This window comes from Amborella trichopoda, chromosome 4, assembly GCF_054954075.1.
Source record: "Amborella trichopoda isolate Santa Cruz 75 chromosome 4, AtrichopodaSantaCruz75HAP2 v2.0, whole genome shotgun sequence".
Taxonomy (NCBI): Eukaryota; Viridiplantae; Streptophyta; class Magnoliopsida; order Amborellales; family Amborellaceae; genus Amborella; species Amborella trichopoda.
In genome coordinates, this window is record NC_142339.1 from 39,039,970 (window position 1) to 39,055,073 (window position 15,104).

The following is a 15,104-nucleotide window of genomic DNA, read 5'->3' on the forward strand; positions in this document are numbered from 1 at the left end:
CAATTTACACTATTTTTTAAATTTCGAATTTTATAATTAGTGATGAAAATAGATTTTCATGTAATCACAAAAATGTCTAATATTGAAACGACATCTTCCCACACATTTAAAATATACAACTTACTTTGATGATTTAGAGCATCGGAACGAACCAACCACACCCATTACAAACTAAGTGGTTATAAAAGTTTCACTCCAAAAATAATAATAATAATAATAATGGTCTTGAACTTTGTGACTCACCTGGGCCATCCAAGTGCACTAATGGTCTCTTTGGAACTGATCCCCAAAAACCAAAAAACGAAAAAAAAAACCTTGCCAATAAATAAAAGCCAAGGACGTGATAGAAATTAGCAGATTTCAGAAGGTAGTACACGGTCAATAAAAACTGCTCAATGCAATTTACAAGCAACTTAAACCCCAAGGGGGCCACTTTTCCCCCATTTTTTTCATGCTCCGTACCTCACCGACCAGTCTGAATCTACCAGTCCGAGAAAGGCGGCTATTAACCAATTGAAATGCACCCCCACCATTTGTTAGGTCGACGGATGGAGAGAGAAAGAGAGAATATGGTTAGGTCGATGAATAGAGAGGGAAAGAGGAGCGAAAATATGCGTAGGTCGATGAATAGAGAGAGAAAGAGGAGAGAGAATATGAGAGGGAGAGGGAGAGGGAGAGAGTAAGAGGGGCAGGCCCCCGCCACCCTATTTAGTTCCAACCATCCCACACTCGAGGAGAAGCGGAACAAGGCAGGGATCATCACCTCGAGAGACACAGAGAGAGTTTAGAGAGTATAAAACATATGTCAATGGCGTGTGTATCGGAGGCCACCCCATTGAGCCTGCCCGCCTCGGCCGGCATGAAGCCTCGGTGCCGCGCCGATGGCGCCAAAAGCGGTAACGGTGGTAGTCGGGTGCTCATAATCGGGGCCACCGGCTACATTGGCCGCTTTGTCGCGGAGGCAAGTGTGATGTCTGGAAAGCCAACTTTTATCTTGCTGCGACATGGTCCCGCGGCTTGCCCTGCTAAGGCACAGACGGTCCGAGCACTCGAAGATGCTGGTGCCACTATTGTTCATGTCAGCAGCTACTCTTTCACTTTCTTCACAAATTTTTCAGACACACCCACGTTAAAACTAAGAAAACTAAAATAGTAAACAAAAAAGTGTTCTCTCTCTCTCTCTCTCTCTCTAAAACTTAGAAGAGGTCCGAGAATGGTTTGGGTGTAGTGTGATATGGTTTGTTGGTGGTGCATGCAGGGGTCGATGCAGGACAGGGAGCTGATGGAAAGGATACTGGCGGAGCTGAAGATCGACGTCGTCATCTCCACCGTAGCAGGGGCGGGAAGCATATTGGACCAGCTCCACCTGATCGATGCCATCAGGGCCGTTGGCACTGTTAAGGTCAGCCATTGGTAGCCTCTCTCTTTTTTTCTTTCTTTTTTTCCTTTTTTCTTTTTTCAGGTTTGAATGTTAAATGATGGAGAGCCTAAGGAAGATTTTGAATGAAAACAGAGTAGACCAGGGGACGCTATAGTTAGACTTTAAAAAAAGTGAATGATCCTTCTGTGGAGAGAGACATCTTTTGTATTTGTTTATAGAGAGAGTATTTGTTTATGGAGAGACAGTATTTAAGTTGAAATTAAAGGGCAATATGGAGAGAGGGAACGTGGAAAAAGTGATCACAGTTTTAGTATTGCCTGTATAGAAACCTTTGCCTTATATGAGAGTGGGGAGGATGTGTTAATTTAAAAAAGAGCTTGGGGAGCATAGTTTATTTCTACTCTCTCTCCATCAAACTACCTATGGGAGGATTTTTTCAATCTTTGGGAACCATTTAAGAATTCCTGCATGATTATAACGAACAGAAAAAAAAATAAAAAAAAAATATTACATAACTATTCTTTACAAAATAAATGTGAAATTTGAGTTTTCTAAAACTTCGAGCTCGCTATCTAAAAATTAGATGGTCTCCATTTCATTTTGAGACTTTATTTTTTTCAAGCAAAAAATCATTAATTTTTATTTTTATTGAGATTAATGTATGGGTCAAAGAATAGCCCCACTAAAATAAGGTTGAGGTCGTAGTGGCAGCGCCATCTAAGCCTCCTCAACTATCGGTCTATGTTTCTATTCCCACTTAAGCATTAAAAAACTACCGACTATTTCTAAAAAAGGTGCAGTTGGCATACAGATGCATCGGTAGCTGTAGAGGTAAGGTGCACCTTTAAATTTTATCATGGTATATAATTTTGATGTAAATTGTTCTTAGGATTATCTCAAAATCTATACGTATAGCTAATTATAAAATTTTAAATTTCAAAAATGGTTCAAATCAAGTAGATCTATAAACATATGAAAATCTTGAAAATGGACGGTGTAGATAATATGTTGTGAAATGTACTATTTCTGAGACTTAAATCTTTTTATTTTTCATGGCATACATCTCGACATCGAGATGATCAATCAAATGGTTTTCCAACATTAAAACTACCTTTTTCGATAGATTTTTAAAGTGCCTTAGTAGTTCAATAATATAAGGTTGCATCCTTATATAAACTTTTTCCTTTTAAAAATAAGTAGTGGTTGAATTCCCTACTGGTCTACCCAAAAAAAAAAAACAAAAAAATTAGCCCCATTCTTATTATTGAGAGGGAAAGAGAGACGGAGAGTCTAGCACAATTGCTAGATAATGTGTTTTTTTTTCTTGGATTGTTAGATAATGTTTGTTAGGAAAAAGTTTATACAAGGCTTCACCATATATTGTTGAAGTAAGGTGCACATCAAAAAGCCCAGTGGAGAGTGCTTCGGCATAGGAGAACCCTCCAACTCATCATCTCAAACTTGAGATAAATGGACATGAAGAAATAAAAGAATAGAATTTCAAGTCTAAAAAATAGTGCATCTTGTAACAAGTTATCTTGACCGTCTATTTTCAAGTATTTATTAATTTGCTTGATCTGTACCATTTTTCAAATTTTAAATTTTATAACTGAAGATAAAAAGAGATTTTGAAACCATCGTAAGGTTTTTTATACCAAAAAGATATCTCTAAGTAAATTGTATAGGTGCGCCTTACTTGTACACTATAAGGAGGCAACCATATACAAACCTCACCCATGTTGTTATATATAACAAGTAATCATTCTTATATATAAAAAAAGGAGATGGCTTTATCTAATTTTAAATGGATGTACGATGATGAGATGCAGAGGTTTGTGCCGTCCGAATTTGGTCATGACATAGACAAGGCGGAGCCTGTGGAGCCGGCTTTAGCAATGTATAAAGAGAAGAGGATGGTTAGGCGTGCGGCCGAGGGCTTAGAGATCCCCTGCACCTACATATGCTGCAACTCCATAGCCGCGTGGCCATACCACGACAATACCCACCCGTCCGAGGTGCCCCCGCCCCTCGATCGCTTTCTCATCTACGGTGACGGCAACATCAAAGGTACTGTACGCTTTCGCCCTTTCTCACATTACAACCATTCACGTCCCTATTTACCAACAAACAATGCGCGGCTTGTTTGAGCCCTATTAAAGAGGTCATGATCTCTTTTTTTTTTTTTTTTTTTTTTTTTTTTTAAAAAAAATATATATATATATATATAAACCATTATCAAAGCGGATAGGAAAGTATGATTAAACAAAACAAATCCAAATAAAGTTGAATAATAAAATAAGACAATTCATTAGAATCATTTGATATGAAATTTGATAGTTTGGATGTATTATAAAGTTCGAAAAAAAAAATTTTAAAAAAATTAATTTGGGCAAGAGATATTTTTGAAATTTTTCAAAAAAAGTGAAAAAATATAAAAATAAATATTGAAGGTCAAAACACTTTTCAATCTTTACTAAAAATGATAAAACAAAAATATTAAAAAATACATTACAAACAAAATCCTCTATTTTGTGAGATTTTTTATATTTTTTATATTTTTTTAAAAACATATTAGGCCTAACTATCAAAACCAAATTAGCGAACACCCAGTTCCGGTTTGACCTGCCGAGTTTACTATCTGAGTAAGTGGAATCCAAACACTTGCTATGTTTTCATATTTTTGTATAGAATCTAGAAAGGCCTTCAATGTGCAACCAAACTAATTGGATATTTTTAGCCTTTCGAAATGGAAACTGTGCAAGAGAATAATATCTTGCGTGGGTGGAATTGTATGCATGTTTTAGGGGGGGTCGCAAACAATCTCATGAACATAACATCCGGACCTCGAGTTATATGACATCTGGATGTTAAGACTTCCAAGGGTGCATTTCTACATTTGAGTCCTTATAAAGCAGCTATCTTAAAGAGGGACGCAAATGGGTGGTCCATCTAAAAACAGTTAAAATTAATGCAAATAGCTGGCCCATCTAAAAACAGTTAAAACTATTATGTTTAATTTTTAAAATTTATTTATTTTTGTTTATATTCATGTCTCCATGTTAGAGATTATATATCTTGAAAAATTGGATCAAAAAATCCATTTCAAAAATAAATTTTTAAGAGATTACTCATTTCTAGATGGACTCATAGTTACCATGTCCCTTTATAAATCAAGCGTGGTTTGTAAAGAGTTGAGGCCTCAAACAGTCAAAGTAAGCCACACGTTTAAATAGCATCGAAATATGTTTTACCGTGCTAGAAATCTTTATGATGGCTTGAAATTAAAGTTCTCAAAAACAGGGATAAAAATCTTCAATATTTCAATCTCTGAAATGCAAGAAATCAGAGTTCTCTTGTCAAATCTAACATTCATATTTGGTAGATCTTGGAAAAAGGAACGCAGATCTTGAATTTGGGATCAAGTGACATGGATTAAGGCTGTGGTGGTGATTTTCAGGCAAAATATAGGGGTGTGCATATGTTACAAGAAATAAACAGCACCCGAACGAATATTGCTCATGCCTGCCCAAGCACTGTGTAACCCGTGCAAGTAAGAGCCCGAATTCTACAAGACTTGGGTCGGTATGAACAGTACTCGCCCGATTACTATTCACGTTCCCATGTCCTTAATGGTGCGCGTGAGAACTCGCCTCCACCCAGTTTGTGAACTATGCTCTACTGAAAATTCCATCGAACTTTTTTTACCTGGCTCTTCTATCAATTTGAGGGATACAAGGATATCCTTTAAAATATGCTGAGTTGAACAAAAATTGCTTGATTTGACCTGAGATCGATAGGTGGTAATCTAGGTCTATGGACCCTGGAATTGCCTGTATTCCCCACAACTTTTATTTTTTTAACAACTTTCTTTTTTCCAGATTCCATCCTATCTGGATTGCTAATCTAATAGATATGGACCGGCAGAGCTGATGGCCGATTGAACAACCTGACCTAGTTTTTGAAGCACTAGTTGCATATATGGACGTTGGTTCATATATTTATATCCTTGTGGGATATAACAAGGGGTATGGTAAATATAATTTTGGGGAATTTATTAAATTACACCTAACTTTTCAACAATACAACAACTTTCCGTTTTTCAACTATTCCAACTCATTTTGATGGATATTATGAAATCAAATCAAAACTTATTAATTACAATATTAAATAGTTGATTTTTTATCTATTCCAACTCATTTTGATGGATATTTTGAAATCAAGTCAAAACTTATTAAGTACAATATTAAATAGTTGATTTTTTATCTGTATTTTGATAAATTTCCCTATAATCGCCCAAGTTTACTTTTGTGGTGGCAGCTTATTTTGTGGCCGGAACTGATATCGGGAAGATGACGGTGAAAGCCGTGGACGATGAGAGGACCCTGAACATGACGTTGCACTTCAGGCCAGTCTCCAATTTCTTGACACTAAATGAGATGGCATCCCTCTGGGAGAAGAAGATCAAGCGCACCCTGTCCCGGGCCACCATGACAGAGGATGACCTCCTCAACTTGGCTAAAGGTCTACTTTCTATCTCTGCTCTCTCTCACACACACACACCCATTGTGTTGTGTCTTCCGCCATTTGTCCCTTTCATATCTATAGATGCTTGACACGTTCTCCTCCTCCGGCCCATAGGCTGAAGGGATGAACATATCATCTAAAATTCCCCTCGTTGAAAAGGATTGTTTCATGTTGTTCTTGAGCTGGTAGGGTTTTAAAATTTGATGCTTAAAAAGTTGCTGATCCGGATCACAAATCGTTGATTTGGATGATAGAGACAAATTTAGTGAATAAACTTAAAACAACATTAGTGGTTAGCGTGCTCCATCTATATTTGGGAGGTTGAAGTTCCAAACCCCAAGGTACACTTTTTCTTTTCTTTTGTTTATTCTTTTTGAGAAAATCCCCTCGTTTAGGGTTAAAAAAGGGGCCGATTGGAACCAATGCCTTACACAATTTTGAGAAAATACTATTAGAAAGAGTTAAAAATGGGCCGACTTGGACCCATAACATGGCCACACGTCTTTCCAAGTGGTAACTTCAACTTAATTGCGATGAAAGCGCAAAAGTTTATATAAGGTTGCAACCTTAAAATCCAAAATTAGAGGTGCACCTCAAAAATCCATCGGAGAATGTTGTTTCAATGCTGAAAACCCTCTAATTGATCATCTCGACATTGAGATGTATATATATATATATATATATATATATATATATATATATATATATATATATATATATATATATATATATATATATAGATTTTAAATCTCAGAAATAGTGCATCTTGAAACACATTATCTAAACCGTCTATTTTCAAGATTTTCATCTATTTATAAATCTATTTGATTTTAACCATTTTAAGATGTTTAAAACTTATAATTAAATATGAAAATAGATTTTCAGATAATCTTAAGAATTTTACTCCAAAATTACGTATTATAATAAAATTTGGAGGTACGCCTTAATTGGATTGTTTAAGGTTGCAACTTTATAGAAACCGCACCTTTATATAAAAATATTTTTAATTTATTGTATTTCTTTTTTAAAAAAAAATTCCTTGCTTTATTGATGTAGCCAATCCGGAACGTTAATTCCCTAAATTGGAATTGGCGGTAAACAATTCATCCTGCTGATCGGCTTTCTAGAACACTGTTTTAAAACAAAACTTAGTCCTGAACACAGTCCCAAGAGCCAGATTAATGATTCCAATCCACTGGTCCACCTTGGGCAGGCGAGTCAAATTGATCCAGGGGTACAATGGTCCTAAAAATTTAGAAAAAAAACAATATAAAAATATTACAAAATGACATGTTATGTGAAATAATGAATACGATAAATTTTGATGAATACGATACTAATTTTGATAGCGTTATTGGAATAACGCTCAGAAATTGCATTATTCCATAAAAATAGATATTTTTCTTTCTTTCTCTTTGTTTCTTTTTTTTAAAAAAAAATCTAGGGTCAAAATTTGAAATCTATACAAAATTATAAATAAAATTAAAAAATTACAAATCAACTTGTTGGTTGTGATCATACTCGGATTAGTGAAAAATGACGGATTGGGTTTTGATATAGGGAAAAGGAGCTCTGATTTCAAGCTTCTTAATCTTTGGATAATGGGTTATGATCCGAAATTACTTGTTTGGGATCTTATAGATAGACTTATTTGATTAAAATGGATAAATTTCAGAGAAATCAAAGCCAAAATGAGAGGATGGGAAAATGGCATTTTGAGATTCTCTCATAAGGGGGGGTGGTTCTTTTTTTTATTTTTATTTTTTAAATTGTAAGTGAGAATGGAGGTTGTCTCCTTTAACTGGTTTCAGGTGGTACTATTTTTTGAGCTTCTGATTTTTTGAGACCTAGGAGCTTGGTCTGAAATATTTTAGGATAAATGAGAGAAAGCAAAACGACAAAATTTTTAGAGAAATCGGATGAAAAACTGGAGAGAATTCTTAAGAAGGCTGCTCAAGTCTTAAAAATGGTGGAAAAAAAAAATCCTAATTTGATCTTCGGGATTTCCAAGATTTAATTTCAATGCAAATTTTTTTATGATTATTGTAAGTGAATGAGAGATGAATAATTTGTAACAAATTGGATGGATAGAATTTGATGAGAAAACAAGAGAAAAACAAAAACATTTATTTCAAGATAAAATAGTATAAAATGAACGTCAATGATGCTACAAGTTTCTATATCTTTTTTCACTACTTCCAAAAGGTTTTTTTTGAGTCTTCCAATTGAATTAACTTGCACTTCTTAACGGGTGTTGTACGCGGTATGTGTTGTACATGACCAGACTACTTAAATCTACTTTATCTCATCTTATTACCTATTAGTGTCACATCTAAATTTTTCGGAATATATTATTTTTTAATTTGATCACTTTTTGTCTTGCTTCTCATCCATCTCAACATGCTCATCCCAGCTGCACTCATTTTATGAGCATCATTTTTTTTTTACCGCCTAACATTCTACCCCATAAAGTAAAGCTGGTCTCGCAGCTATCCTATAGAATTTGCTTTTCGGCTTCATTGGCATGCAGTGAACACATAAAACTCCAATTGCACATTAATATTTTAAAAATATTAAAAAATTAAAATTTAAAAGCAAAAATTAATATTTTTAAAAGTAATTTTAGAGTGGTACTTTTGGGACCACAACTTTTATCTCATCCATTTCTAGGATGTGAAAATTAGGTTGCACCTCCTATAAAGTACAGCTGGTCTCATAGCTATTCTATAAAACTTGTTTTTGAGCTTCATTGGTATGCGCTGATCATATAAAACTCCCGTTGCACATAAATATTTTAAAAATATTAATTTAATTTTTTTAATTTTTTTAAATATTTTTAAAAATAATTTATGGAAATTAGGAATATTAGATATTTAAAATCCAAGAAAATCCATGAATATTCAATATCAAGGATTTTTATTATGGATTTATCAAATCTCTTGTTTGGATAAACTATACAAAATACATGGATTCCTTGCAATCACTTTCATGTCGATTGTTTGGTAACAAACTTGCTACAATTTCTCTCTCTAAAAAATTTATATACTCTCTCTTTAAAACGCAAAATTTGGGATAGTGTATTTATAGAAAATTTGAGATAGTTTCTCTCTCTAAAATTTTGAAATAGTTTCTCTCTTTAAAATTTGATATAGTGTCTCTCTAAAATTTGATATACTTTCTCTCTCTAAAGTTTAAAATTTTAGATATTTTCTCTCTCTAAAACTTAAATTTTGAGATAGTTTCTCTCTAAAATTTTTTGAGATAGTTTCTCTCTCTAAAAAATTCATGTACTTTCTCTATCTAAAATTTGTTATAGTTTATCTCTCCAAAATTTTGAAGTACTTTCTCTCTCTAAAACATAAATTTTGCAATAGTTTCTCTCTCCAAAAATTTTAGAGATGGAAACCAAAATTTTGAGATAGTTTCTATCGTTAAAAAATTTTAGGTAGTTTCACTATCTAAAAATTGATATAATTTTTATTTTTAAAATTTTTAATATATTTTCTCTTTCTAAAATTCCAAATTTGATATTGTTTCTGTCTAAAACTCAAAATTTGAGTTAGTTTTTCTCTCTAAAAAAAGAGATATTTCTCTCTCTAATTTTTTTGGCAATTTCTCTTTATAGAATTTATAATAATTTCTCTCTAAAAATTGAAGAATACTTTCTCTCTCTACAATTTTAAGAATACTTTCTCCCTCTAAAACTTAAGATTTGATATACTTTCTCTCTTTAAAAATTAAAATATGAGATTGTTTCTCTTTCTAAAGTTTTGAAATAGTTTATCTCTCTAAAAATTGAGATAGTTTCTCCCTCTAAATTTGCATGTACTTTCTCTCTCTAAAATATGATAGTTTATATCTAAAACTTAAAATTGAGATAGTTTCTCTCTCTAAAATTTTGAGATAGTTTCTCTCTAAAAAAAAATTGGTACTTTTGCTCTTTAAAATTTTATGATACTTTATCTCTCTAAAAGTTAAATTTTAAGATAGTTCCTCTCTCTAAAATTTTGAGATAGTTAATCTCTCTAAAAAAATTGGTACTTTTTCTATCTAAAATTTTAACATACTTTCTTTCTCTAAAATTTTAACATATTTTCTCTCTCTAAAAGTTAAAATTTGAGATAGTTTCTCTTTCTAAAATTTTAAGATAGTTCATCTTGTTAAAACAATTTGGTACTTTCTCTTTCTAAAAGTTTAACCTACTTTCTCTCTCTAAAATTTTAACTTACTTTCTCTCTCTAAAAGTTAAAATTTTAGATAGTTTCACTCTTTAAAAATTTTGAGATAGTTTTTCTCTTTAAAAAATTTAGGTACTTTCTCTCTCTAAATTCTCCTACGTACCAAATGCTCCCTATATTTCGGGTTGAGGGAGTCAATGAGTGAAATTTATGGGCTTTAGAAATGTAAAAAGACAGGAAATGAAATTATGGAAAAGTAGATCTTATTTTCATAATTTTGATTTTTTTAATTTTAAGTATCTTAATCATTAAGCAATCCAAACGGTAGATTTTAACATAATCCAAGATATAAAGAATCTATGTACCCAAACAGTCCTTTAGAGTGGTACTTTTAGGATGTGAAAATTAGATTGCACCCTTCTCATAAATTAAAGCCGGTCTTATAGCCATCTTATAAAACTTATTTTTTGACTTTATGGTGATCACATAAAATTTAAATTATATATTAATATTTTAAAAATATTTAAAACAATTTTTTAAAATTAAAATAATATATTATTTTTAACGTAATTTTGGAGTGAGATTTTTTGGACCACCGCTTTTGTCACGTCCAACAATTGAATGTGAAAATTAGGTCCCACAAGCGAATCACTGACCCACTATGTTGGTCCCCAAACCATAAAAAAACAAAAATAAAAACAAAAACAAAAAACAAAAACAAATAAAAAACAAAAACAAAAAAACAAAAACATAAGCAAAAACAAAAACAAAAACAAAAAACAAAAACAAAAAACAAAAACAAAAAAACAAATAACATAAAAACCAAAAAAAACAAAACAAAATGAGAATGGCAGCAACGGACCCAACGATCAGACCCAACCCGCGTCCGGGTCCAAAATGTGGACTTGGTGGGTCGAGTCTAGGTCAAAATTGGACCTGAATATTTAATTAATATTTTAAAATATAAATATATATTTTGATTATAATATTTCTATAAGAAACCACTAGGCAACATCTATAGGTGAAAATGAACAGTGTTTTCGCACATAGGCTAGACGCTACTCGATTTTTTTGGACAACAATAATTAAAAACCGTCACGGACCTAGCATGTCGTAGCGGTCAAACCATCAAGGGCATAACAAGTCTTTGGCAGTCAAGAAACATGCGGAACCATCACAGACCACGCGCCGTCTGTTGCAACTGCATTCAATAACCCGCCACGGACGTAGCATGTCGGTGGCGGGGTGAAACTCTGTAGCAATTGGCCTATAAACATTTTCAAGAAGTTTCATGTTAGGAGAATTCCTTCTCTTGTGGGCTCCTTTCCCCATATGATCAACCGTGTTCGAAAGATTCTATGTGATCTCTTCAGGAGCATTTTCCACCGTCCATTTCCTTGGGTATAAGCCAATCAAATTACATCAGTCCTTTCCATTGGCATTTATCATTGAAAGAAGCTATTGTAAAGCGTGAACTCTTTAGTATAATATACTTAACAAAGCCAAAGATTGCATGGGAGTGTGTACTGTTAATTTACTCCCTCAGACAAAACCCTCGGAACATTTTCTTGATCCCCAATTTTGGTGGGGATGTAATCTCTAAAAGGAAAGTCAACTACCTACCTCAAGTGAAAAAACAACTCAGCTCTCATTCTCTATGTGCCCAAAAAAATAGGGGCATCCTAAGATGGCCTAGGACCGTCCAATTTTTAGATGGAAAGATCTAGATGTTCAACAACTCAAATTCCAAACTTTTTTCTTTAGAAGTAATTATCTAGTTATTTTTAGACGGATCTCAAAATTTCAAATAAAATGTTCTACAATAAGTCCACTGCTTGAGGGAAATATATATTCATTATTTCAACTTTATTAATCTTAACTACCGGTCTAGATTTCCATTTCTACTTACTCATTCGAAAATCATTCACTATTTTCTAAAACCATTTCTAAAACAGGGTAGGGGCCTATATTCCCCATTGATATAAAAAAACACATTATTCGGACTCATTGTTTTCAACATTTTCAAGTGTAAGTCTCTAAACTTTGTTAGTGAGGATTCAAATTGATTTCCATACTATTATAACAAACTTCAGCATCTTTAACAAAAGTTGCCAATAAAAAGTTTTAAACAATGGGATGTTTATGTCACACGTGGTTGGACCACATTAGTTCCGTCTCAAATAAATCACAAAGTCCTTTTCCTCACAATGGTTGGACCGTGCTAGTACCTTTTAGGCCAAGTATTCATTCATGGGCCTACAATTCCTTAGGAAATTTAGGTCCCGGGTCATTTTCCACCCCTATTTTTATTTTTTGCCTTGACCTATGGATTGTGAGACCCGGCGCGTGGGTCCCAACTTCTCCCAATTTGGTTGTAGCCGCACCTCCAAACTTCTTTGGAAAATATGTTGAACACGGTTTCTATGATCCCATGTAGAAATGAGTCCCCTCTTAAAAATTTACTTTTGAGATGGATTTTTAGACTCAATTTTTAAGAGCACGTAATCTCTAACATGGAGATCATGAATATGAAAAAATAAATAAATTTTGAAAATTAAAAATAAAATTTTATTAATAAAACATTTAAATCATTAATTTCAATTGTTTTTAAATGAACCACCTATTTGTATCCATTTTTAAAATGGATGCTTTATATCTCGAAGAAGGCAAATGTAGAAATGCCGCCCACACCGCGTGAAACAATTTTCCAAATATCTAAGGGATTAGGTAGGGGTGGTGGGTGTCATTATGTGATATTTAGGAGTTCAATCCTCATGAAAACATTTGGAAAGAAAAATGCCACTCTGGTACCAAAAATTAAGTGATGACCTACAAATCTATTTTTCCCTTGCATAATGGGATTTAATTTGGAGGGTATGTGAACACTTGAAATACATAGTCAGAAGATACAGATTAAGACCATTTTTAATGCTTGTGATGGATCACATCTTTTAACCAGTTGCTCGATTCATGCTACCAAATGAACAACTATGGTCCTACAATAAGTGCTACCGAAATTTTTTACATATATGAGAAATTACTTTTCAGTTTAATGCGTCAATGATAATTGTGACCTTGTTGAGAAGGTTGGTCAATGAAATAATTGCAGCCACTCTATTTCACATCCACTGGTCAAGATCAATGACTAACTTGTATTAAAGGTAAATAGTCTCATTATAATTTTCCAAACATTTATACCCACAACAATTCTTTTTTGAAATGATAATACCGACAATAATTCCAAGTATCAAAGTGGATTGAACAAAGAGAAGCCACAATACTCGTACTATGCCGATAGGGCTTGTAGCTCATTGATTAATAATTTATAATTTGTCGGTCTGGATTGAAATCATCGATCTAGATCAAGAATTGGTTGAGGTTGTGCGGGTTTTTGCTGTAATAAACAATTCAACAGTAATTTAGTATTTTTTATTTATTTTCTTCAAATAAAAACTATATAAGTGGGGACAATTTAGAAACATCCATGAGTAGTTGAGTTTCAAACCCCTGACTTTGTTGGTTAAGGCCATTGTTAACTGGTTCAAATTTGGTATCAAACCGGTGAGGGCTTTGGTCTAATAAAAATTGGTACAAACCCTAGTCAAACAAGTTTGGCCGATTTTTTTAAAAAAAAAAGAAAGAAAATTTGATATAATAATCTAAAAATACAAAATAAATTAAGAAAATTTTCTTTATTTAGTTGGTCAAACTGATCAGAGCCGAGTGGTCTGACTGACCAAAACCAGTAAAACATTGGTTTTAATTGGTTTTAACTTTGAATCGGATTGGCCATGGTACTGATTTGCAGTCCGACTGGCCAGACCACCGGTTCGATCTGCTCTTGATAACTACACTGTATGATGGTTTTGCTGTATAAAATTACATAAGCAATAACAGTGGGTTGGGCCCTTGCCGATAGTAGCGCCATGCCCAAGTGAAGTCTCTGACTTGAATCTCACCAACTTCGATTTTCTATTTCTATTATTTTTTCATTTTCTTCTCACCAGAATTGATGTAAAACCTATCACGATTTGGAATTTGGACAGAGAACCGCATACCAGAAAGCATTGTGGCTGCTTTGACCCATGACATCTTCATAAAAGGGTGCCAGTTTGGGTTCTCTATCGATGGGCCCCACGACGTGGAGGTGGGCCAACTCTATCCAGACGAGCCGCTTCGATCAATTTCCGACTGCTTTGACGACTACTTGCAGGAAATCGTGCCGGAAATTGTCGGTCCGATGGAAATTGTGGCGGCCGAGCCCCAGAATTCGCTCTCGGTGCCCCTCACTTGCATCTCCTAGGGGCCTAAAAATCTCTTGAAACAGCATTTAATAAGGGATTTATAAGGTGCCTTTTCATTATGAGTTTTTTGTTTCAAGGATTGTATATAATGAGATTATTTACTTTTAAAATAAGATGGTCACACTTCTTTACGATCATTTGATATGAAATTTGATAGCTTGGAAGTGTCACAAAGTTCGAAAAACTTTATTTTGAAGTTTGCGCTTAATCAATGGAATAATTGTATTCACCCAATTTCATGTCCAATGATCAAGATTAATGTGACCATCTTATATCAAAGGTAAATGGTCTCATTCTATACTATCCTTTTTCATAAATGAAAAATTGTCTCATGCCAGGTGGACTGCATAAGTACAATTGAGGTCGAAAAAGTGTAAAGCGTCCATCTTAATGATGGTTGCAAGTAGGTGTTCCATCTAAAATCAATGGAAACTAATGGTCCAAATGTTTTCTTACTAAAATTATTATTTTTAGTTCTTAAAATTTATTTATTTATTCATATTCATGATATCCGTATTAGAGATTATATATTTTTAAAAATTAACTCCCAAAAATCCATTTCAAAAATACATTTATTAATAGGCCTACATTTTTGCACATGCGGGCTTGGCTGCATAGAAACTGGGTGCTTCATAAATTTAATTACATCCATATTTTGCATTTTTCCCATCATACCGATAGAAGTAGAAGTTTAAATCAGCAATGATAGTTTATTGA

The 15,104-nt window shown here is 33.5% G+C and overlaps 1 protein-coding gene across 1 annotated transcript; it reads left to right on the forward strand.

The window, feature by feature from the left end:
* The first annotated feature begins 736 nt into the window (after positions 1–736).
* On the forward strand, positions 737–14,848 carry LOC18423736 (leucoanthocyanidin reductase). Its single transcript, XM_006828342.4, has 5 exons — positions 737–1,078; positions 1,259–1,402; positions 3,211–3,448; positions 5,699–5,902; positions 14,130–14,848. Exons 1-5 carry the CDS (start codon positions 803–805, stop codon positions 14,384–14,386), a joined length of 1,119 nt encoding a protein of 372 aa, XP_006828405.2. The 5' UTR covers positions 737–802; the 3' UTR covers positions 14,387–14,848.
* Positions 14,849–15,104: the final 256 nt, after the last annotated feature.

Excerpts from the sequence above, each read along its gene's own strand:
- LOC18423736 (XM_006828342.4), top strand. The coding sequence starts at position 803 with ATGTCAATGGCGTGTGTATCGGAGGCCACCCCATTGAGCCTGCCCGCC. Across the intron at positions 1,403-3,210 it reads GGGCCGTTGGCACTGTTAAG|AGGTTTGTGCCGTCCGAATT; the intron begins GTCAGCCATTGG and ends GATGAGATGCAG. Across the intron at positions 3,449-5,698 it reads CGGTGACGGCAACATCAAAG|CTTATTTTGTGGCCGGAACT; the intron begins GTACTGTACGCT and ends TTGTGGTGGCAG.